Here is a 26,270-nt window from a genome sequence, read left to right as displayed (position 1 = left end):
GATTCTCTAATCAGAAAGTTATTTTTTAAGCTTAAAATTTGCAAGGTTTGTAAAATAACTGGTTCATTTATTTTCAGTCATTTTAGCTTCTCTCTACTAAACAGTTATGTATTCAGGAGTGAAATGGGTACTCATTCTCTTCTTCATTAGTGGTGGGAAGAAAGCTAAATTTCAGTGGAAGTAAATTTAGTTTTGATAACTTTGTTTATTTTAGGGGCTCTAATAGTTTGACTCTTTTCCTGTTGTATTTGTCTTAATCATGAAATTTATAACCATTAGAGAATAGTAACTAAGAATAGGGGTTCTAAAGTCAGTCAGATGTGGTTCAAATCTTGGTTCCACTCTGTATTAGGTTTGTGACCTTGGGCAAATTACTTAACATCTAGAGGTCTTAGTTTTCTTCATCTGTAAATGGGGATAAGATAATTAGCTATCTCAAAGGAGTGTTCTAACAGTGATTTGTGATGATGAATATCAAATTATAGTGAAAGTGAAGTTTACTGAGAATGCATACAGTATCATTACTGTCAGAAAACAAGAAAGTGAAACATACACTGATCTCAAAATATTCTCTGCTCAAATCCAAGATACTTCTTTAGTCTGCTTCAAGCTGTACATTTGTACATACAGAATAAAATGTGTGACATGCCCAGTCAAGCATGAAATTGAACTGAGATGCAGGTCATCTTATAATAGATGAGCACTGTAACTCTTCCGTGAAGAGATATCCTTTGATGTTTGGAAATGCATTGCTACATTTTTATTATTGGATCAATTTTGTGACTTCCAAAAGTGATGTATTTATTTCATGAGCCTTTTTTTTCCAAGACAGTTTTGAAGTTTGAGTAGAACAGTGAAACTGGAATTCCTAGCTTGGAATCAGTTTGAAATGAAAAAGTGCAAACCTCAGTCTAAGAACTGCAAAAAAATTATATATCTAAATTTTAAGATTATATCTACATCTTATATCAAAACATTGATGGAGATGGGCACAAATAATAGAATTTTTAAGTTTTTTGTTCTTTTTAAAGTTCTTCTTTCCAAACCATGAGTAGTAACAAGAAGTGAACAGAAGGGAGAAAGGGTCAGAATAGTAATAGTCTATTTGAAATGTAAAAGTCAGCAATTTTATAATGATCTGGTTCTTGTTAGTATATATATTGGGTTGGCCAAAAGATTATTTTGTTTTTATCTGTAAGATGGCTCGTAGCACTTAGTTGTCTTTAACTTCATTCAAAACACTTTTGTTAGATTGTATGTGACAGCTGTCATATCAGCGTGAATTTTAAAAAGACATCAAAATTGGTGAATTTTTGTGCAGCCATTTTAATATTGAAGATGGAAGAAAAATCCCAACATTTTCGGCATATTATGCTTTATTATTTCAAGAAAGGTAAAAATGCAGCTGAAATGGCAAAAAAAGATGTGTGCAGTGTATGGAGAAGGTGCTTTGATTGATCGAACGTGTCAAAAGTGGTTTGTGAAGTTTCGTGCTGGAGATTTCTCGCTGGATGATGCTCCATGGTCAGGTAGACTAGTTGAAGTTGGTAGCGATCAAATTGAGACATTAATTGAGAACAATTGAATGTTATACCACGAGGAAGATAGCCAACATACTCAAAAAATCCAAATCAAGCATTGAAAATCATTTGCACCAGTTTGGTTATGTGAATCACTTTGATGTTTGGTTTCCACATACGTTAAGCTAAAAAAAAAAAACCTTGACCATATTTCCACATGCGATTCTCTACTGAAACGTAATGAAAATGTTATGTTTTTAAAACAAATTGTGGGGCTTCCCTGGTGGCGCAGTGGTTAAGAATCCACCTGCCAATGCATGGGACACAAGTTTGTGCCCTGGTCCGGGTAGATCCCACAGGCTGCAGAGCAACTAAGCCCGTACACCACAACTACTGAGCCTGCGCCCTAGAGCCTGCGAGCTACAACTACTAAAGCCCATGCTCTGCAACAAGAGAAGCCACCGCAATGAGAAGCCCGTGCACCGCGACGAAGAGTAGCCCCCACTCTCCACAACTAAAGAAAGCCCACACAGCAACGAAGACCCAGCCATACATACATACATACATACATACATACATACATAATAAAGTTCCCTTTAAAACAAATTGTGACAGGCGATGAAAAGTGGATACCATACAATAATGTAGAACAGAAGAGATCATGGGGCAAGTGAAATGAACTATCACCAACCACACCAAAGGCCGGTCTTCATCCAAAGAAGGTGATGTTGTGTATATGGTGGGATTGGAAGGGAGTCCTCCATCATGTGCTTCTTCTGGAAAACGAAATGATTAACTCCAACAAGTACTGCTCCCAATTAGACCAAGTGAAAGTGGTACTCAACAAAAAGCGTCCAGAATTAGTCAACAGAAAACGCATAGTCTTCCATCAGGCTAACGCAAGACCGCATGTTTCTTTGATGACCAGGCAAAAACTGTTACAGCTTGGCTGGGAAGTTCTGATTCATCTTCCATATTCACCAGACATTGTACCTTCGGATTTCCATTTAGGTCTTTACAAAATTCTCTTAATGGAAAAAATTTCAATTCCCTGGAAGACTGTTAAAGGCACCTGGAACAGTTCTTTGCTCAAAAAGATAAAAAGTTTTGGGAAGATGGAATTATGAAGTTGCCTGAAAAATGGCAAAAGGTAGTGGAACAAAAGGGTGAATACATTGTTCAATAGAGTTCTTGATGAAAATGAAAACTGTGTCTTTTATTTTTACTTAAAAACCAAAGGCACTTTTTGGCCAACCCAGTATTATGTATACTTAATATGGTACAGTCATACATTGGGATACTGTGCAGTTGTTAAAAAAAAAACCACAAACCTAAAGTAGATTTATTCTACTAATGTGGACCAACTTCCAGTGTGATAAAGCAAGATGCAAATCAATGCATGTAATATGTTGCCACTTTATTTCAAAGGAAAATATATATGTATATGCATGTGTTTGCATATTTTTATCTTTAGAGAATTGGTAAGCAGAAAGTGCATTGGAGGGAAGGAAATTTATTTCTCACTCTATACTGTTTTGTACTGTTTGAATATTTTAGAAAATCACATTCATATATTACCTTTAAAAACAAATACATTTTTTAGTTTTATATTTTAATTTAAAAAAAAATTTTGGCCGTGTTCTGCAGCTTGTGGTATCTTAGTTCCCCAACAAGGGATCGAACCCACACCCTCAGCAGTGAAAGTGCCAAGTTCTAACCAATGGACCACCAGGGAATTCCCTAAATACATTTTTAAAAAAAGATTAATTGAAGTAAAAAATGTTCTTGGTATTTTGGGCAATATATAAACGTTGGTATTTGGGCAAGAAGTACTTTTTGCTGTTTTGTCATGGAAATTTACAATTTTTATGTATTTTTAAATATCTATAATAGAAAGTAGAAACAATTAAAATTTGAGAATTGAGAAAATTTTTCAATTTCTTTTATTCTTGAAGTTTTAATGAGATGCTGTATATGGAAGCACAGAGTGGTAGTCTCAAAAAGTGATTTGGCAATTAAAGTAAAAAGATAGGGCTTGAGATTTTTGTATGTAGGCCTTCTGGAGAAATTTGTGAAGTTTAGTAGCTTTGGATAGCTTAGGTAGCCTTAGATAGCAATATCATAATGGAGAAACCAGTTTCAAGAGAGAAGGAAAGCAAGAAGTAGCATTTGCATTTATTGAGGGTCTATAAGGTGTCAGGAGGTGTATGTAAATTATCTTATTTAAGCATCAGTAACCCCATGAGTAGGTGGTGTTTTTCTCCGGTTTACAGATGAAGAAAGCCAAGTTCCAGAGTGATCAAGTACCTTTCTTGAAGTCCCACAGGTAGTAAGTGGCAGAGCTGGAATTTGAATCTAGATCTGACTGACTCCGAGAAAATCATGTCTCTGCTATTCTACAGTGATACTTCTTCTGCAGAAGCATCTCTTCCTGCCTCTTAACATTCATTCTATATTGTAGCTATTTGGATGACCACTCTGCAGTATTTTCTTTGCTATCTTTCTGGTTGAGTAATGAATAGTTTTGGTAGAATCAAGTACTTCAATTTGCCACATTTTTGATGCCGGCTACATAAGAAAAATCTGACCTTATAATAGGATTTTTTCTCTTTATTTTTAAGTAAGTAAAAATAGAAAATATGAGAATAAATTTCTTTCCTATTATTTATGAATTTTTGTTCTTTTTTTCCCCCAGAACTTTATGAAATCTTCCTCTCAAGAGCAAAGGAACGGTGGAAAAGCTTCAGTGAAACAAATTCAGAGAATGATGTAGAAGGTGTGATTTTTTTTTGTTGTGGTTAATAAAAATTTCTCAAAATCCAGTTGCTGAGATACTAGTGTGATTTTTACAGTGTATCAGGAACTAGTAATTCTTCACATACATTATCTCCTTTAATGTTATAACCCTTTAAGTAGATGGTATTATACTGAATGATATAAGAGGAAACTGAGGCTCAGAGTATTTAACTTGGGAACAGTGAAGCTGTAATGTAAACCCAGGTTGTTGAACCCCAGAGTCCAGGTTTTAATCACAACAGTAAGACTAATGGGATACAGTATTTTTAGGCCAACTCTTAACTTAAAGATAGATGATCTGCACACCTCACTTGTGACCTGTTGTCTCCCCTGACTCTCACTGACTTTCATTCACTCCCTAATGTATTATTTATAATTCTTATTGTGCCTTAACCTTTGTTCATTTAATTCACGCATAGACTTCATCTTTCCCTCCACTGTCATCAGGTTTTTTTTCCTAATCATTTTGGCGAAAACAGGAACACTCTTTTTTCCTGTCATCATCGTTTATTAAATTTAGGTAAATTTATTTAAATATTTCTTGTCCTTGAATAATGGGGAGCTGTTTATCTGCCAGTCACTTTTCTTTCTACTTCATAGAAGGCAAATTTTTCTCTTCCCTATAAGTAAAACTCTAAAAATGAGCATGGTTTAGGGTAGAGAAATGGTGCATATCTCATAGTGGTTTTCTATGAGTATGTAAACAACTCTGTTAAATTCCTTGAATACTCTTTTTTCTAATTTAGAAAAGTGAACAGTATGGTGGGGAAAATTGACTAAACAAGGTTAGAAAGAAGATTTGATTGGCAGAAAGGTTCATGTAAGTATCATCCCAAGACCTGTTAGCTATGTCAGCTATTTGTGGGAAACTAAAAGTTCAAGGAAGAAGATGTAAGAAGTTTTAATTGGCAGGGCCTCAGCCTGAGTTTTAAACTCACTTTTATGAAATATTGGAAGCGTAAGAATTAAAATTATGAGCATTTACTTCAGAGACATTTTGTCATGATTAATAAATGGTAAAAGTTATATTTTAGTAGAAATTAAATGTAAATGAAGAATTGTTTCAATCAGAAAAACTGTTCTGTTTAAATTACTGATTTCTTATTTCCTGGGTGTTTATAATTTGTAGTTGTCATTAAACTTTTTTAGCCATTATCTTTTCAAATATTACTTCTGCCTCATCTTTCCTCTCCTTCTAGGACTTCAATTACATGTATGTTAGACCATTTAACAGTGTCCCATAAGTCTCTTATACTGTTTATTAAAATTCTTTTTCTTTCTGTGCTTCAGTTTAGATGATTTTTGTAATCAGGTTCATGAATCCTCTCTTCTTTTATATCCAGTCTATTAAATATGTCCTATTTATCCAATATATATCTTTAATTTCAGAAATTATACTTTATAATTCTAGAATGTCTACCTGGTTCTTTTTATAGATTCTATTTTTCTGTGGAAATTATCTTTACATCCCACACATTTCCTCACTCATTTTGTCTATTTTCTTTAACATATTTATAGCAGTTAATATCCTTGTTTAATTCCATTCCTGGATCATCTGCAGGTCTGCTTCTATTGACTGGTTTTTCCCTTGATTATACGTCATATTTTCCTGATTCTTTGCATATCTTAAAAGTTTAAATTGTATGTTAGTTATTATAAATAAAAAAGGTATAAATTGAAGCTGGTGTTTCCCCTCAGAGGAATTATGCTCTTTTCTGTTAGGCCATTGGGTTATCGCCTCAATTCAGTCAGTAACTGAGCTAGGTTGGGCAAGATTACAGCTTTAGATAGACTTAGTTAATCTTGGGTTTCAAATTTGTTGATAGGACGAACTGTCCTATTTTGACTACAGGCTCCCCTCTTCAATGAGACATTCTCCCAAGGGCCATGTGCTTATGAGTTATTTCATTATGTCTTTTCCAGCTTGGCCTTCTGCACTACACTAGCACTCAGCAAAAGTCCCACAGGGTAAAACCAGATATACATTCAGGCTCCTCCAGATCCTTCCTGTCACATCAGTCTTATGTGGCCATGAAAAGCTCTTCTGGTTTCTCTTTCCCTAAGCAGAGTACCTTTGTCTATGGAGGCTCAATCCTGAGCCCATTCTGAGACTTGGCAGATGCCCCTAGAAAGAAATATGGCCACTGGTATCCACTCACCTAGGAAAGGGAAGGCTCTTCTCTTTCTGGGATTTATATCCTTTAGACTGCTTTCCTGGCCCTCAGCAGTGAGAACATGGAGTCCTAACCACTGGACCGCCCGGGAATTCCCTCTTATGCCTTTTTTAAAACAAGTGGTATTTGAAATTCATTCTTTTTCCTAGTTGTTATTGTGGCAGCAGTAGCCTTCCCCTACCTTCTATGAAACCCAGAAGCAGAAATCTTGCACCATAAAACTTTCTGATAAATGTATAGATACTTTCTTCATATTAGAGGCTCTAAGTTCCAGTAAAAGCTATATGGCATTTCTTTAAATTTCTTAATTATTCAGCTTTTAACTTTCCTTAAGTAACATATATGCTGTGTGATCATTCTGTGTTGGTAAGATTGAACTTGGTATAGTCAAGTAATCATTTCAATTTTATCTAACTGGCAAATGCAGGTGTATCTGTTGCTGATCGGGAGGCCAGTCTGGAATTAATTAAGTTGGACATATCCCGTACATTCCCATCTCTCTACATCTTTCAGAAGGTGAGGGTTTCTAACCAGCTTGTAACAACTAATTTTTTTTTTAATCCAAGGGAACAAATTCTCTAAATGCATAGCTCTTATTTTTTAAAAGGCAAAACTGTAAAAATTGTAGACCTTTATATAAAAAATGTAAAACTAGTAGGAAAAGAGTAAAGGCATTTCTGTTATTTTATTCCACTGTTTGAATGCATTGCAGTTAACATAGCACATAAAGGTACTTGATGAGTTTTCACTGAAGTGAATTTCTTTGTTTCACTTTCTATTCTGTAAAATATTTAAGTTTTAACATTTTTGCCTAGTATATTGTTAAAATATAAAGAAGTTTGTTCCAAAACTTTAAAATTTTTCATAATTATAATACTATTGAAATAGGAAGAAACAGTTTATTTTTTGTGCAGAGGCTGTTATGAAGTTGTTTATATTTTATGAGGAGAGAAATGATTACATTTTATATGTCTATATGACTCAAGTCTCTATTCATGGAATTCTTCTATCTTTATATTGATAAAATGAGATTAAAAATTTTACCATTAAGATTAAAATTATTAATAAACTTAATTTCGTGTAGCTTGATGGTTTTCTCTTGCTGAAACTGTATTATAGCAAATGAAAGAATCTATTTCCATTATAATTTTATTGTACCAAATTTAGACATCTTTAAAATTGCACACAAACTACATAGCTTGTATCCATCCATCAAGTGAGTTTATTTGGCTTTTTTGGTTTTCCATAATTAAATATTTTTTATTCATACTTTAGAAAACATCTTTGCGGAGTGATAAAGTATACTGACTAAAACTAGTCATTTAGGAAATGTAAAGTTTATTAACATGTTTTTTGAGAATCAACTTAGAGACAGTTATTTGTATAGCTTGACATTTCATTTTTCTCTCCTGTAAGGGTGGCCCATATCATGATGTCTTACATAGTATATTAGGGGCATATACATGTTACAGACCTGATGTTGGTTATGTAAGTATTTGTTTCAGTCTGCTTTTTGAATATAAACATTTTATCTCTCTTATCTCATAATATCTTATGTTGTATTAGCTCCCAAATGTCTGTATCTTTATGTTTTTTTTTCTTGGTCATATTAACTTACCCGGAGAGGAATCTTCCCATCTCCTACCAGAGGCTTATGAGACTGATAGCCAGCTTTCTCGGAGAGCAGCTGGGGATTTTACCATTCAATTCGTAAACTTTTATTTATTGTTCCTGCTGTGGTGCCTTCTCCCCTTCTCCCTAACTCTCCTTTTCCTGACTGTCCCTTCAGAGATAAACCTCTTATGTTCTGCTGGGTTGAGGGGAAGGTAGATGGATACCTGTCCATACAGGATAGAGGAGGGGATTTGCTCCTTTCACAGATTTTCAACCAATCCTAGTTTTAGCCCTACCTTTCAATTTTAGAGGAACCTGATAACTTCACTTCCTGAGCTTTCCAGATTTTGTGACTGAATTGGCTTGCTGCTTATTGGCTTCCTCCTCTGCACATATTTTAGTTTCAACATTCTCCATTTAATTAAATTAAAATTTCTAAAATGCTGTTGACATCTTTTATCTACTGTTTATATTATTTTCCATTCTTTTCATCCTCCTAAGTTAATATTTATCTTTTTATTTACTGTTATTTTAGTTGGATTTGGGAGGGAACAAAGAAAACTGTATGTTCAATTTGTCATGTTTAACTAGAAATCATTAAACCTTCATCTTCTTGCCTTTGTCTTAAAATAGAAGAATTTTAGAGATCTCACAATAGGGTGGCTGTGTGGTACAATTTATCCTATTTTGTTGCATGTTCATTTGTATATTTGTTTATTGATCCACTTAACAAATATTTATTGTGTGCTTATTGCTATATGCCAGGCTTTGTTCTAGGCATTTTGTTCACCTTAGTGAACAGAAGAAAGATTCTTCCCCTTTTTTTTTTTTGTTTTTTGCGGTACACGGGCCTCTCACTGTTGTGGCCTCTCCCGTTGCGGAGCACAGGCTCTGGATGCGCAGGCTCAGCGGCCATGGCTCACGGGCCCAGCCATTCCGCGGCATGTGGAATCTTCCCAGACCGGGGCACATACCCGTGTCCCCTGCATCGGCAGGCGGACTCTCAACCACCACGCCACCAGGGAAGCCCCCTTTTTGATGCTTATAATTTAGAAGGAGGAGACAGACAATAAATAACAACAAATAAGTAAATCATATGTTATATTAAAAGGTGATAAGTGCTATGGAAAAAGTATGGCACGGGTTGAGGGGAAGTGAAGGTTTGGGTATGGAATGTAGTATTAAAGGATATGTCCTTATAAAGGAAGTAAAATTTGAACAAAGAATCCCTCTTGCTCATGTGTTCTGTAATAGAACTGTAAAGACATTATGTAACCCCTTCACATTTTAAAGTTGACATTCATTTAAATTTTTTCATTATAAGTTTAATTGTAAAGGATTTAATTTTTAGCACTTGTTAAATATTGATATTTTAAAATAAAACTCATACTTCTTTTAAAAAGTGTAGCCAGTAGAATTTTAACACTATAATGAGTTTATATATGTCATCATCCATTTAAAGAAAAATATATGAACGAGTTCTTCATTAATACTCTACAGAATACACAGATTCATTGGCTCATTGGATTTATGTAAAATGACCACCTTAGAACCTAATTGGTGATGGCAAGCCTCACTGGCAAGCCAGTCAGTCAAATCAGACTTGTTTTATAATATATGATAAGAGTAGTATAAACTATATTGGAATACATATTTCATGATGTGGTTTGATAAAATAGGTTTTTAACTGCATTAATGAATAATACATACTTAATCTATAAGTAAATCACACAGAAGTTTTATCTGTGGAATTTCTTCAGTATATCTTGTAAAAATTTGGTAATGGTTCACATTCCAGTTATATTTAAAATAACCAAGGACACCAATCTGTATTGCTCTTTTATTTGTTCTCCTGGTCTCTCCGTGTAAGTCTGTTATACAAATCTCTACCAGAAGTGCTCTGTAAACTGTTTTTTTAATGAAAGAATGAATATTTTTACAACAGCAGTTCCCAATTACTTATCTGCTAAAAAATGTGCAATAGCTGCTCGTAACTCACAAGCAAACATCTGTATAGCTTAGCCTTTTACTGAAGACCTTTCATAATTTGTAAATGCATCCTACTTTTTCTAATTTTTCCCATTAATCCCATTATAAATCGTTTGTTCCAACTGTGCTGGCCCTGTATGTCTCTGCTGACGTGTCTTTTCCATCTTAGAATGTTTTTTCCTCATTTGTCCAGCTGCTCTTCCGGGAATCCAGCTTCACTATCCTAACCCCCACAGCCTCTTCTTTCTTGGAATTTCAGCGGCACTTCTCATAGATCTCTCTTTTTTTTGCGGTACGCGGGCCTCTCACTGTTGTGGCCTCTCCCGTTGTGGAGCACAGGCTACGGACACACAGGCCCAGCGGCCATGGCTCACAGGCCCAGCCGCTCCGCGGCATGTGGGATCTTCCTGGACCGGGGCACGAACCCGTGTCCCCTGCATCGGCAGGCAGACTCTCAACCACTGCGCCACCAGGGAAGCCCCTCATAGATCTCTTTTGTTCCTAGTTCTTCACTTTCTACCTCAGACAGATGTGTTATAACAATGGAGACAGTCACCTAATTTTCATTAAATTTTGTGAGTTTATACTCTGAAATACTTCAAACTGAGAGAAAATGAAAACTAGGTAGAATACTGAGATAGACTTTTGTAGCAAGTAAAAGCTGATACTTTTTTCTTTTTTCCAAAATTTTCCCTAATACTTTTTAAACCACATGAGCAAGAAAGAAAAGTAAAATTCAGGGAGATTTCATAATTTTTAATGGTTCTCTATATTTACCTTTGTTGGAAAATAAAAAGAAATTTAAAAACTTGGTTAATTCTACTTTGTAATGTCACTTTGTAATTTTTCAGGAATACAATAAAATAAACTGTATAGAATTATTATTGTAAGCACATTTTGATTAATTTCTTTCCCTTTGAAGGTCCAAGGGATGTCCTTCATAGCAGCAGTTCTCATTCTCAACTTGGAAGAGGCAGATGCCTTCATTGCATTTGCAAATCTCCTGAATAAGCCATGCCAGTTAGCCTTTTTTCGTGTGGATCACAGCATGGTATGGACATTTGGAATGAATTGTGTTTTTCTTTGACAGTTTCTATAGTCTGAATGCCCTTTTAGAGTGAAAAACAGTAATTAGAAGACTAAGATAATCTGATCTAAAATAAGCTTTTCATTGAATTATTATAGTTTTATGAATGCTTGATGAAAAGACTCAGAGATGTTAAGCAGGATTTTCTATTACTATTAAGGATTTATTTTCTCTATTTCTAGAGTGTACTCTTAAATAATTTTGTTGAAATTTCTATCTTTAGATGTTGAGATATTTTGCAACGTTTGAAGTATTTTTTGAAGAAAATCTCTCCAAACTGTTTCTTCATTTCAAATCTTACAGTCTTACACCAGACATATACTTGATAGACTGGTAAGTCATAACATATGTAAAATATAACTATTAAAAGGAAACAAAGTGTAACTTTCTGCCTAGAGTAAATTTCATGCACAGTACCATACATATAAAAAGCTCTTCGCTTACATGTAGAGAAACTCATATTTTTGTGGAGAGGCATGTGATTAAGAGCATGGACTCTGTGTTGAAATCAGAATCCCTCAGTTTGTGTTTCAGTTTCCTAACTATAAAATGGGAATAATAATATCTATATCTTGAGTTGTAGTGAGAGTGTTTTGCATGGATTATCTCATTCAATGCCTGGTACATAGTAAGCTCTCAGAAAGAGTTACTTGCTGTTCCTTTAATATTCTTAACACAAGGGCTTATGATAGTTATGATAGTGTTTCTTTATCGAGGGCTTTGTTTTTTTCCAAGGCCTTATCCAGCTTTCTGACCGAGTAATGATGCCTTATTTAGGTGCTAATGTCTTTTTTCAACTTTACAATTCTAGCTCTTCTGTTTTAACTTGGAAATTTTGCCTAGGACTCTGGTGAGCAGTAAAATCGATTATAGAGAGGGCGGGTGAACTTTGCCCAAGAGATGGAGCAGTTGATCGTAAGATAGACTGTTAGGAGTACATGTGAAATATTTAAACCTTAAATCCTAATCATTAAACATCAGTGGGTTTCATATAAATGATATTGTTTTAGTATGGAAAAATAAATTAATAATGGCATTGATCAAGTATCTTTCCAGTTGTTTGAGGTTTCTTTTATTTAGGCTTTAAAAAAAGAAACTAAGTTATTTTTCAGTGTATTCTCTTCCATTCCCATTAGGAACATTAGAATTCTGTTGAATAGGACCCAAGATCATGGGGAGAGGGTTTTATAATATGGGACCCAAGGGACCAAGCTCAAATATGTAAATCTGTAAAAGAAGGGGGGAAAAAAACTCCTCAACTGTCCCTCTTAAGGACTGTGAACATGAGGCAAAGCAGGATCACAACTGATAAAGGGAGCAGGATGGAATTAATACTGAGTGAGTACTGTATACTAGAAACTCCCTAGGCAGTACTGGTACCCTTTCTCATTTTGAACAGTGAATTAGTATTCTCTGTACTACCAAGAGTATCTTTTTTGTTATGCAATTAAATGTGTTTATAACTTAAGAAGTAGACACGGATTTTTGTTTCACTGCCTCTGTTGAGCTTATAACATATGAATCCCAGGATCAGTGGTGCAAGAAAAAAGAGGAATAAATGAGTGGCAGTGCTAAAAGGAATTTTTTTCATTTTTTAGTGGCAGAACCTTTAGTTTCCTTGTTCACGCACGTTTCATCAGCAGTACCTCAGATAAACACAGTCTGTGTAAAAATGTGTACCTTCTTTGCCAAGGCAACATCAAGAGAAGTTCTCTAGCACCTACTCTCCCTACTTCCTCAACCAGAGTGCTACCCCAGAGTACCACTGGATAAAGACTTACATGATCAAACATTATCAGAAAGGATGTGAAAAACCATTTTGGTGATTCTATTGGAGGGTATACATGCTCCAAAAGAAGTAAAGTTTGGTGAAGGGAAAACAAAACAGTGGATGTTTGTGGAAAGAGAAAAGAGGAAAGTCAGACTTTATGGTTTTGTATTTAGGTTACTAAAAGACGGTACTTGGTTTCCTCATACAGTAGTAAGAAGTAACTTGTATTGAGCATTTCTTATGTGCCTGGCACTATTCTAAATACTTTACATTTATTAACTCCTTTAATTTTCAAAACAATTCTGAGAGGTAATTTTATTTTGTTTACTAATGAGGAAACTGAGGCACAGCAAGGATGAGTATCTTACTCAAGGTAACACAACCAATAAGTTGCAAATCTAAGATTCAAACTCAGGTATTCTGATTTCAGAGCCCATACCCTTAACCATGAGGTTATTCTGCCACTCTAGTTTGTATTAGGCCATATCTCGACGTAAGGTTGTAAATTCACATACTTCATTTCCAACTACTCACGTTCTTTGAGCGAAGGAGCCATATCTTATTTGCCTTTTTCACCCTAATTAAGCACTGTTCTTTTTATATAGAGATACTTAATGAGTGAATGAATAAATGAATGAAAAATTCCAATGACTTTTTCCCCCTAATTTTAGGATCTTCACACTATATAGCAAATCACTACCACTTGATCTGGCCTGTCGAGTCTGGGATGTATTTTGCAGAGATGGGGAGGAATTTTTATTTAGGACTGGATTAGGAATCCTCCGACTATATGAAGATATTCTCCTACAGATGGACTTTATTCATATAGCACAGTTTCTAACTAAATTGCCAGAAGATATCACATCAGAAAAGCTGTTCACCTGTATTGCAGCCATCCAGATGCAGAATAGTACCAAAAAATGGACTCAGGTAGAGTGGCATTTTCCTACTTGTAATAGATGTATAAAAACAGTCTATTTCTTGTAAAAACAAAAAGTCATGTATTTCTCAAATATTAGTGCTTAAATTTTTTAAAAACTTACAAAAATAATTTTTGACTTTGGGAAAAAAAAAACGAATTGCTCTGCTTTCACCTCTCCAGACTTATGGCTTTATTTTTATGTAAGTCCAGTAATATTTTATGAGTTTAGTGAAGTACAGCCTACAATAGTCATGTATTTGCCAGGGCAATTGTATAATTACCTTGGTATTTCAGATAGACAACAGTTGTTTTAAATACCTGATGTGTACTAAGGGTTTGCAATAAAAAGAATGTAATGTATGATCCTGACTTTTTAGATGCTTAATCTTGTTAGGGAAGCAAATATATTGGAGGGAAGCAAATATATTGGCAGTCAAAAGTTAAATGACATAAAAAATAGTGTTAACACTTGCTCCATGAATGATAGCCAGTAGGCATTATAAGCTCTCAAGTTTTATTGCTTATGAAAATGAAAATATAAGAATATTGGTCCAGAGGATGTTTTGTTACCTAACAGTAATTTTATAATATTTGGCAAGTGATGAAAACTGGAATCTAACTATATATCATAAAATTGGGTTGAAACAAGAGGATTTGAGAATGGCAGTCTTTCAGGGGACAGAGTTATGTGTACTAAAGCTGTTTCATGTTAATAAACTATAGTTTTTAAAATCTCTTTAATCTGCATGGTAGTTTTTTTGAGGATTAATGTTTACTTTATATAATTTCCAGGTCTTTGCATCTGTGATGAAGGATATTAAAGAAGGAGACAAGAATAATAGTCCAGCTCTGAAAAGCTAATCTTCAAAATTAACAGACTAATTGCAATATTAAAAAAATGTTTTTGATAAAAGTATTTTGTTTCCTATGTAAACAGCATGGAAGAAAATGTTGAAGAAAGCTAAGAATCAAGACTTGGAAAACTGCTGATTTTGAATTCCATGGCTGAAGTAAATGAGTACCTATTGACAGTATTAATAAAAAAGTATTTTATAGGGAGAGCCATTTTACAAAGAAAAAAGTTTAAATGGCTAGTTCATACTACGTAATTTGGAGTGAACAGTTTAATGCAATAAATTTTTTTAACAGCTTTGGAGATAGTTCAAATTTTTACATCTTTTCTTTTTTAACAATTAGCATAAAGGAGGAGCATAACAATTAGCACTTTGGAGGTCAGAACAGGATTGTTAAATACTACTTTAACTTCCAAAATACTATTTGAAATAAACACCTTAGTACAGATATTATCTCCAGTTCCACACATTTGAAGATATTATAGACCAAGAATAAGCAACGTTGATTGTAAATTATTTACGTCACTGAAGTTGTTTATCTTCACTCACAGGTTGGGGCAAATTTAGGTTATCTGGGAACTAGAAATATTGGTAGGAGATTGTTTAGCATTTGTGTAGGTGTTTTTCCACAGTACCATGTCTATTTGTTTTTGAAAGGAAATTGTTTCATTTCCTCAAGGAATTCCTATCACTCAGAGCATTTTAGCCTCTCTGTTTCTAGTCTAAGAAATTGTTCATCTAGTAATTTAAGAAAGCTAACTGGTAGAAGAAATTTCTTTGCACTTTAATGGACTGAAGGCTTTTTGGGGGGAGTAAGTCCATAAATATAAATGAGGTTTTTCACTGGTAAGAGTAAAAAGTCATGAATTTTGAGAGTTCTTAATTAGAATGCTACTTGGCAAGACTTTAAATTTGTTAGTTAAAATTCTTTCACTGTAGAAACAAAATCTGTTAATTCCAGTTTGAAATTGGAAATCTTAATATGTAGCCAAGTCCATGACTTGTAAAACACTGTGTATAATTTTCTAATCAAAGGAAATAAGAGTAAAAGGTAAAATTAATTTTTTTCTAATGAGTAACTTTGATTATATTAGGATAAAGGAATGATTAACTATCGGTAAATTGACATTAAATTTATTATAATATGTTTAATTCTTAAACCTAAAATAAATCACTTGAATATCATGAGTGATATCTATATAAAATGGTATTTGGTTAATAATTAGATTATAGTGTGCTTTTATGTTGCAATTTTGTTTGAAACAACACTTAAGCACACTATTTCTGTTAGTGGTATATAGTCTTCAAACTAACAAGCCTGAGAACCTTGTTAGTGTAGCACCTGCCTCTTTAGGAGTATGGGACCAGACGGTACCTATGTATTTTTACCCCATGGGTCATTCTAGCCTAGGGACCACTAATGGAACCCTCAGAAGTTAACTCCTCTCCTAGGAGCTTGCTTAGTGGAAACTAGTAGTGTAGTAAAATATTGAGGGAGTACCCAGGGTCTTAATAGGTTTTAGAATGACATTTTAACTCTGGTAACTACTTCCTTGGTATTGGTGGCCCTGATAGAGGGAATGTAACCCCTGGCAGTAATCTCATTGAGGTTATACTCCCTGCCTAAACTTAATCTTACTTTTGTGTATTTGTTTTCAGAGTTGGACCTAAGTTACTGTATTTCTTTTTCTCATTTTTATTATTGTATAGTTTCTTTACCTTTCAAATATAAATGTGTATATAAAATGTAAATACAAGGAATTTATTAAAAACCACTATTAACAGTTACTGTGTAAATAAAACTCGTAAGCAGAGTAATTACTTGAAATGAGTCTTCATTATTTTGGGGATATTTAACTACATGTGGAGATAAAAAGGGGATAAACTTTTTTGCCAAATTTCTCTTCCTGGGATGCACTGGACCTTTAGCCTCTTGAGACTGACAGTACTGGCAGCTAAAATATTTTTACTGTCTTTTCCCTTGAACCTCTTATACATGCAGTATGGAGTTACTCATTATTCACATGGTCAGTTGTATGACAGTTTTTTTGGTTAAAGTATATTTTCAATTAAAAAATAACTTTCCTAAAAGCCTCAAGATAATGTGAAATTTAATATGGTGTTGTATTTGTTTGTCTATTTAATCAGTATTTCTCACTTCATTGTCCTTTTAGCACAGGTCTACATTGTATTATTTAAATGCTACTGGAAGACTCCAGCAACTAGCATAGTTTTCTAAAGTCAGAGAACATAGTCATAGTTTTTGTTGATTTCTTTTGCAGTGATGACCTTCATATAATGTTGTTGGTTTGAGTATATACATATATATATATATATATATTTTTTTTTTTTTTTTTTTTTTTTGCGGTACGCGGGCCTCTCACTGTTGTGGCCTCTCCCGTTGCGGAGCACAGGCTCCGGACGCACAGGCTCAGCGGCCATGGCTCACGGGCCCAGTCGCTCCGCGGCATGTGGGATCTTCCCGGACCGGGGCACGCACCCACGTCCCCTGCATTGGCAGGCAGACTCTCAACCACTGTGCCACCAGGGAAGCTCCATATATATTTTTTTAATTGAAGTATAGTTGATTTACAATGTTTGTTAGTTTCTAGTGTACAGCAAGGCGATTCAATTCAGCTATACATACATACACATATATATATTTTTTTCATATTCTTTTCCATTATGGCTTGTTACAAGATACTGAATATAGTTCCCTGTGCTATACAGCAGGTCCTTGTTGTTTATCTGTTTTATATATAGTTTATATCTGCTAATCCCAAACTCCTAATTTATTCCCACCCACCACCCCCTGGCTTTTCCTCTTTGGTAACCACAAGTCTGTTCTCTACGTCTGTGAGTCTGTTTCTATTTTGTAAATAAGTTCATTTGTGTCATATTTTAGATTTCACATATAAGTGGTATCATATAGTATTTGTCTTTCTCCTTCTGACTTACTTCACTTAGTGTAATTTCTAGGTCCATCCATGTTGCTGCAAATGGCATTATTTCATTCTTTTTTATGTCTGAGTAGTATGCCACTGTGTATATATACCACATCTTTATCCACTCACATGCTGATGGACATTTAGGTTGCTTCCATATCTTGGCTATTGTGAATAGTGCTGCTATGAACATTGAGGTGCATGTATCTTTTCAAATTAGAGTTTTTTCCAGATCTGTGTCCAGGAGTGGGATTGCTGGATCATGTGGTAATTCTTTTTAGTTTTTTAAGGAACCTCCATACTGTTCTCCATAGTGGCTGTACCAATTTACATTCCCACCAACAGTGTAGGAGGGTTCCCTTTTCTCCACACCCTCTCCAGCCATTATAATTTGTAGACTTTTTTTTTTTTTTTGGCCACACCGTGTGGCATGTGGGATCTTAGTTCCCCAACCAGGGATCGAACCCGTTTCCCCTGCAGTGGAAGTGCAGATTCTTAACCACGGGACTGCCAGGGAAGTCCCCTATTTGTAGACTTTTTGATGATGATGGCCATTCTGACTGGTGTGACGTGATACCTCATTGTAGTTTTGATTTGCATTTCTCTAATGATTAGTGATGTTGAGCATCTTTTCATGTGCCTTTTGTCCATCTGTATGTCTTCTTTGGAGAAATGTCTCTTTAGATCTTCTGCCCATTTTTTGGTTTGGTTGCTTGTTTTTTTGTTATTGAGTTGTATGAGATGTTTGTATATTTTGGAAATTAAGCCCTTGTAGGTCGAATCATTTGCAAATATCTTCTCCCAGTCTGTAGGTTGTCTTTTTCTTTTGGTAATGGTTTCCTTTGCTGTGCTAAAGCTTATACGTTTTGATTAGGTCCCATTTGTTTACTTTTGCTTTTATTTCTAGTGCCTTGGGAGACCTAAGAAAACATTGGTACCATTTATGTCAGAGAATGTTTTGCCTATGTTCTCTTCTAGGAGTTTTATGGTATCATGTCTTATATTTAAGTATTCAAGCTATTTTGAGTTTATTTTTGTGTATGGTGTGAGGGTGTGTTCTAACTTTACTGATTTGCATGCAGCTGTCCAATTTTCCCAATGCCACTTGTTGAAGAAGAGACTGTCTTTTCTCCATCGTATATTCTTGCTTCCTTTGTCAACGATTAATTGACCATAGTTGTATGGGTTTATTTCTGGGCTCTCTATTCTGTTCCATTGATCCATGTGTATGTTTTTGTGCCAATACCATGCTGTTTTGATTACTGTAGCTTAGTAGTATTGTCTGAAGTCTGGGACTTTGCCTGCAGCTTTGTTCTTTTTCCTCAGGATTGCTTTGGCAATTCTGTGTCTTTTATGGTTCCATATAAATTTTAGGATTATTTGTTCTCGGTCTGTAAAAAATGTCATGGGTAATTTGATAGGGATCTCATTAAAACTGTAGATTGCTTTGGGTAGTATGGCCATTTTAACCATATGAATTCTTCCAATCCAAGAGCATGGGATATCTTTCCATTTCTTTGATCATCTTCAGTTTCCTTTATCAGTGTTTTATAGTTCTCAGCATATGTCTTTTACCTCCTTGGTCAGGTTTATTCCTAAGTATTTTATTTTATTTATTTGATGAGATTTTAAAAGGGATTTTTTTGTTTACTTTTCCCTTTCTGATATTTCATTGTTATTGTAAAGAAAGGCAACAGATTTGGTTTGAGTATATTTTTTGACTCTACAAAAGTTAGGTAGCATTGGCAAAAGGGCATTGAGATTTTCAAAGCCTCTTTTAGGATAACAGCTTTCATTGTAGCTTAGGAACTAAGGCTATTTTTATCTAGAACAGTCAACTTTTTAGAGTATACATTGTTGGAGGGTATAATACTAAAGCATATAATCATGGAATAATTTGTCTTAAAATGCCATATGGTTTATTATGATTTTTCATTTCCTATTTTTGTTTGGATAAGGTAAAATTATTTTGTATTTCATGAGCATATTCACACAGCAGAGATTGGTATAAAAGGCAAAAATCATGTGAGGTAGCAATGGAAAATCAGATTTTAATTTGCCATGATTGTTTTATAGTTTATCTGACATAATATAGTGTCAGAAAACAAAGTCTTACCTCTGGGGGGGAAAGTGATTTTTGTATTGAATTCATATTATTTTGATTTTGTCGAAGCAGTGTCCAAAATATGAATTTCCAAATGTAGTGTCAGGGAGGAAGAAATTTTCCTCTACCCTTCTAAGTTTTTCTGGCAGGTTTAAGAATTAAATTGATGTGAGACACATTAACAGATTAACAGGAAAAGACAAGAGTTTAATAACATGTATTGTGGGAGAGAACCAGGAAAACTGAGTAACTCACCAAAATGACTGAAACCCTCACCTTAACTACTGTCTTCAGCTGAAAACAAAAGGGGATGTGGGGGGTAGTGGTTTGAGACTTCAAAGGGGGAGGCGATGCATGTGGAGATGAAAAGCAAATGTTTGGTACACAGATGTTTGCTGGGCCTTGCAGTACACTGAGTGGACTCTGATCTCTAGGCCCTGCCGAGTGTTCCCCACCTCACCTAGCCCACATTCGTAGCTCTATTCCAGAACAGGCCCTTTGTCAAAATTCTTTTTGGCAGTAAAGGGGTCAGTAACAAGAAAAGCTTCCTGAGTCTTCTGTTTCTTAAAAATAATCAGGCTAAATTAATCCTCATGCCAAAGAGATACATTTTGGGGTGACAAATTCTGCTTCCCTACAGTGGTAAGACCATTAATTTGGACTTCACTGTTTTACAACATGTAAAAATGAAAATTAAATAATTTTTTAAAAGATTTAAAAATATATATATTTTTTATTTTGGGGAAATTAGCCACTTCAGAGAGAGAAGATAGCCTTGCCCTTTAAAAATATTGTTTGCTAGAAATGCAAATCAAAACTACAATGAGGTGTGAATGGCCATCATCAAAAAGTCTACAAATAATAAATACTGGAGAAGGTGTGGAGAAGAGGGAACCCTCCTACACTGTTGGTGGGAATGTAAATTGATATAACTGCTATGGAGAACAGTATGGAGGTTCCTTAAAAAACTAAAAATAGGATTACCATGTGATCCAGCAATCCCACTCCTGGGCATATATTCAGAAAAGATGAAAACTTCAATTTGAAAAGATACATGCACTGCAATGTTCATAGCAGCACTATTTACAATGGCCAAGACATGGAAGCAACCTAAATGTCCATCGACAGATGAATGGATAAAGAAGATGTGGAATATGTATACAATGGAATATTACTCAGCCATAAAAAAGAATGAAATAATGCCATTTGTAGCAACATGGATGGACCTAGAGATTATCATACTAAGTAAAATAAATCAGAAGGAGAAAGACAAAAACATATAATATCACTTATATGTGGAATCTAAAAAAAGTGATACAAATTAACTTATTTACAAAACAAATAGACTCACAGACATAGAAAACAAACTTATGGTTACCAAAGGGGGAAGGGAGGAGGATAAATTAGGAGTTTGGGATTAACAGATATACACTACTATATGTAAAATGGATAAACAACAAGGACCTACTGTATAGCATGGGGAACTATAGTGAATATCTTATAATAATCTATAATGGAAAAGAATCTGAAAAAGAATATATATATATACACATATGTATACCTGAATCATTTTGTTGTACATCTGAAACTAACACAACACTGTAAATCAACTATGCTTCAATAAAAAACATATTGCTTATTTACTAAGAGTGTAATTGCAGAAGTGAGCTACTTCGTACTTTGAATGAATGCAGGAACACTCGGTAAGCCCTGATTATGTGCCAAGCACTGCCTCAATATTTTGATAGGCTACATAAAGTTACAAGGCTTGGGAAGTTAGCAAAACTGCATTTCTTTATAAACATTCTACCATTCATATTGATCTTCTCTTGGTTCCAATTGAGGTTTTATTTTGTACATTTTATTACGTGAGTTGGGTTTATTTTCTAAAATACTCCAAGAAGGAAATTTGACTTTACGAAAATTGCATTGCGGGCTTCCCTGGTGGTACAGTGGTTAGGAATCCGCCTGCCAATGCAGGGGACACAGGTTCGAGCCCTGGTCTGGGAAGATCCCACATGCCACGGAACAACTAAGCCCGTGTGCCACAACTACTGAGCCTGTGCTCTAGAGCCTGTGAGCCACAACTACTGAGCCCATGTGCCACAACTACCGAAGCCTGCGCGCCTAGAGCCCGTGCTCCGCAACAAGAGAAGCCACCGCAATGAGAAGCCCGCGCACCACAACGAAGAGTAGCCCCCACTCGCCGCAACTAGAGAAAGCCCACGTGCTCAACGAAGACCCAACGCAGCCAAAATTAATAAATAAATAAATTTTTAAAGTGCTTCATTTTTTGAACGTTTAAGTAAACAGTACTTCCATTATTTAAGGTAAAAATGACATGTACTATTGCAATATATTTGAAAAAATCATTTTTGTAATAAAAGTGTAAATGATTAATATAGACGTGAAGGAGTATATAAAATTGATAACAATGGGGTATATACGTTTGTTCTCACTTTTCATCTTCATGTACAACACTATACAAAATGGTATAAAAGCAGAAAGTGAAGCCTCAAATGTTTTTGGTCTAAGCAGTATTGATAATCAATATTGTAAGTACATGATGTATTCTGATTATCAAATAAATCCTAAGGCTTTTAATTTTAGCTTCTATATTCTTAAAAAACTTTGAAAGGGAAGTATTAACTTGATTAAAACTTTTGTAGATTGTAAAATGCTTTGAATGCCTGTGTTTGGGCTTTAAAGTGTGAAAATAAATTGGAAAGTGTTTGAATGATAGGGTTTGTTTTATTCTTAATTTATACCAAGTGATTTTAAATAAATTGTGTATGCAGTAAATTTGTCATAACTTAGTGGTAATAGTTCTGATTTGATTTTTAAAGCCACTTATATGAGCCGTTGAAAAACTAAACAATTCTCATCACACTTTTAATTAGACTGCATGTTTTATGATCTTTTAAACATGTGAATCAAATCCTATTATTCCTTAGTCAGGACCCTCTAGTGACATTCCTCATAATAAAAATCCAAATTTTTATTACAAGTTCCTATTTATTCTAGTCTCTATCTCTACAATTTCAACTGCCACTCAACCTTATTAACTTCACTGTGGATCTGATTTCTCAATCTCCCAATTTCCTATCTACCTAAGGGCTTTTACTCTTACTTTTCCTTTGGAAATATTCTTTGCCTAAGTCTTCGTATGGTTTATATTATCTTCTCATTTAGGTCTCTACTTAATGTCTGTTTACTCAGAGTCAGACTGTTCTCTACCCATCCTCTGTCAGTATCATGACCTTACCGTACTTCATATTTCTTTATAGTTATCTATTACTTACCACTAGCTAACATTATTTTATATAGTCGTCTATTGTTTCCACTACAATGTAAACTCTGAGTTCAGAAAGATTGTCTTGTCTTTTATTACCTCCAAATTGCTAGTGCCCAAAATAGCACTTGGCACTACACATGATAGATATGGATGAACAGATTGTTTTTATTTTGGACCATTCCTAGTGAACTTACCTTTCATTTAAAATATTTTTATTAGCTTATACAATTAGTTAGAAACTCAGATCATTTCTGGTTCACTCAGAAGTTCAACACTTAGAGACTGGCTAGAGGAGAATGAACTAGTAGACGTCAGAAATAGGAATATCAGGAGAGCGTGGGGGTCAGAAAAAACAAGGGCCAAATGTGTTTCCATAAAGAAGTGATCAATAGTGTCAGGTGTCAATGAGGTTGAGATGAGGACTGAGAGATGTCCATTAAATTTGACCATGCATAGTCATTGATTTCCTTTGTTACTTTGGTGTGTGTTCAAGTATTTAAGTACTAATGGAAAATATTCAGTAGAGGTTTAAGAAATAAAGAGTGAATGGGGTAATGTATAATCTAAGGTTCCTGAATAGGCTGCAGGGAGATGGATCCAGAGCATATCATGAGAGAAAGTGGAAAAGGTGTTAGATGCAGGTAGGTTTGTAAGCTTGGTGTTGGGAATCTGGAAGGGGAGTTCTGTCTCATAGCCATTGTTTACTTTGTGAGGTAGGCAGGAAGTGGGGCCATATAAGCAAGAGGGAGCAGTGGTTTTGTTTTTTGACTGTTTTGTTTCACTTCTTTGATTGGGTGGATGGTGAAGCCATTAAGAAATCTAGAAGAAGACGGCATTTTGTGGCTCATCTGGACAGTCTACCTCTGATTTTTTGTGCCACACCCTCTTGTCAACTCTGCTTCAATCATACTGGTCTTCTTCTGATATTCAAAACATACCCAAGCTTATTCCTGCCTTATTCTCTTTGCCCTAGCTGTAGCTTCTGCTTGGCCCATTCTTCCCCTGGACTAGCTGGCTGCTTGACATTTGGTTCTCAGCTTAAAAGTCTGTCACTTCCTCAGATACCTGATTACCCAGTCTAAACTAACTACCCAGTTACTCTCACACCACTCTATTCTAATATTTTGCAGAGAATTTCTCACATATACGTAGTTGTCTCAACTCCTGGAAGGTGAGTGCCATATCAACAGGAATCCTGTTTGCCTGGTTCACTGCTGTACAGCACCTAGAAAAGTTACAGGTACCCAGATGACATTTAAATGTATACCCTTAAAGTGAATGAACAAAACTTTTCATAGCCACTCTTGAGGTCTGCACAGTGGCAAACATGTCCGGAAACACCCAGTGCAACTCGTGTCAAGTGTGGGGCTAAGATATTAGATGAGATTCCTGTCCTTTGAGAATGAGATGAAATTGCCTTGAATTCCATCCCTCGTGTGTTTGGATAAATCTTCCCCATTTGATCTCTGAGGAATCAGAAGGGAAGTTGTTGGCCTTGAGTTGATCATCGAAGTCTGTAGAGCAGATACTGCAAGGAACAACAGAGAAAAAACAGACAGAGGAAAGACTGGGGAGGTGGGCCACAATTGAGTTCAAAAGAGGGAACAAGAAAAGATTTTCAGTACCTTAGGGAAAACCCCTGTAAAAAGCAGTATTTCAGAAGTCGGGGCAAGAAATTTCGGAGTTAGTTTGGTGAAGGTCAGAAATCTTAGTAGTGTGAGACTGACTGATAGGTATTGTCTTTGATAAGAAAGAGGTATGATTTAAGAATAATTACTAATGGAGGTTATAATTTATCTTAATACTGAACTAGTTTTCCAAAGACCTGGGTTTGGCTACTGTTGTATCACAAAGTGTCTGTAGGCTTCTGGGCAAGTTAATTTATCCTCTGTGAGCATCAGTTTTCTCACCTATAACGTAGGGATAAAAACAATCTGCTCTGCTAATCTCAGTGTTATGAAGGTTGCTGAAGATGGTTATGAGGGACGTGACGTGCATTGTAAACCCTTAAATTTTGTACAATTACAAATAATTAAAGTTGTTGGAGTCAGAAATGGAGGAAACAGGTGGTTACATGGCAGGTATACCCTAAATTCTGAGGTTGGGGCGAGGGGTGGCAAAAGAACTTGTTAAAAGGGACTGCAGGTAAGAAAGGGAGGGACTGCAGGCTGAAGTGAAAACCAAGGGACAAGAAAAGCCCAGCTCCTCCCTTCAGGTGCCTTCTCTAATAACTGGTCTATTGAATTCCTGAACCTTACGTCTTTTCTACTGGCCACTCCGGTAGGCTTATCACTGCATTAAGTTCTCCCTTATCCTGAAATAACTTTTCAACAAGAACGCTACCATAATCTTATTTCTCTCTCCTATCCCAGCCACAAAAAGAGCTCTCTTCTGGGTCATTTCGGGGAATTTTCACTCAAAATGTGAACTGCAGATGGTGGCAAAGTTTAGCAATATTAGTCTCTGACATCTTCACCTGGATACTCAGTACATCTTTCTACCTAAAGGATCATCCATTGGCAGGATTTAATCACAGTAGCCAGTGTGTGAAGGTACCTTGCAAACAAGAGCGCTACTGAAGTCTGCATAGTGCGGCACCATCATCAATTAGGTGAGGAAACCGGGCCCTCCACGGTAGGCAGACTCGCCTAGTATCACACAGCTAGTTTAAGGCTGACTTCTGCAGCAGAACCCAGCTTCCCCAAACCCGAGGTCCTCGGAAAAGCTCACAGTCTCCCAAGAGAGTTCTGACGAAAACCAAACTTCGCCAAGTCTCGCGCCACCGGGACTCGGGGGCGGAGTGGAGAGCACGAAGTATCGCGAGATGACGGCGTTTTCCCGCGAAGGAGAAGCGCGCGTTTTTCTCTGGCTGGACACCTGGCCGGGAGACTGGGACCGGCAAGCGGCTGGGAGGTTTTAGCGCGCGGCGTTGCAGGCGCTGTGAGGAGGGCACCCGGTTCCGGAGTGTGTGTCCAGCCATGCCGGCGCAGCGCCCCGCTAGCAGTGGCGGTGAGTGAGGAGAACCTGCCTCCCGGAGCGGGCGGCGGTGTCCGGGGCGGGGGTGCGGGAGCAGCATGGAGAGACTGCCGCCGAGCTTTTGAGGGGAGAGGCGACCCCGGGCAGAGACTGAGGAGGAAAGGAGGGTTACCTTTTCTGTGGGGAGTGAGTGGGGGACACCCGGAACTGCGCATATTTGCAT

At 35.9% G+C, this 26,270-nt stretch overlaps 2 protein-coding genes across 4 annotated transcripts in view; both read left to right on the top strand.

Moving 5' to 3' along the window:
• The window catches only part of TBC1D12 (TBC1 domain family member 12), a 95,585-nt gene extending 78,967 nt beyond the window's left edge, over nt 1-16,618 (top strand). For 2 of the 3 annotated variants that reach the window (XM_060286156.2, XM_060286155.2), the window contains 7 exons: nt 4,216-4,296; nt 6,918-7,006; nt 7,907-7,978; nt 11,016-11,144; nt 11,404-11,513; nt 13,623-13,881; nt 14,666-16,591. In XM_060286156.2, the coding sequence (XP_060142139.1) occupies nt 4,216-4,296; nt 6,918-7,006; nt 7,907-7,978; nt 11,016-11,144; nt 11,404-11,513; nt 13,623-13,881; nt 14,666-14,734 (809 nt within the window). In that variant the 3' untranslated portion in view covers nt 14,735-16,591. Of the gene's footprint in view, nt 1-4,215; nt 4,297-6,917; nt 7,007-7,906; nt 7,979-11,015; nt 11,145-11,403; nt 11,514-13,622; nt 13,882-14,665 lie in introns of all 3 variants that reach the window. The other variant, XM_030865142.3, reaches the window with a different exon arrangement.
• A 9,330-nt stretch (nt 16,619-25,948) lies between these two features.
• The window catches only part of HELLS (helicase, lymphoid specific), a 40,349-nt gene continuing 40,027 nt past the window's right edge, over nt 25,949-26,270 (top strand). Inside the window, exon 1 of the mRNA XM_030865145.3 lies at nt 25,949-26,080. Within this exon, the coding sequence (XP_030721005.1) occupies nt 26,050-26,080 (31 nt within the window). The 5' untranslated portion in view covers nt 25,949-26,049. The remainder of the gene's footprint in view (nt 26,081-26,270) is intronic.

This window comes from Globicephala melas, chromosome 16, assembly GCF_963455315.2.
Source record: "Globicephala melas chromosome 16, mGloMel1.2, whole genome shotgun sequence".
NCBI lineage: Eukaryota > Metazoa > Chordata > Mammalia > Artiodactyla > Delphinidae > Globicephala > Globicephala melas.
Note: the sequence above shows the minus strand (reverse complement) of the source record. Positions and strands in the feature narration are given on the sequence as shown.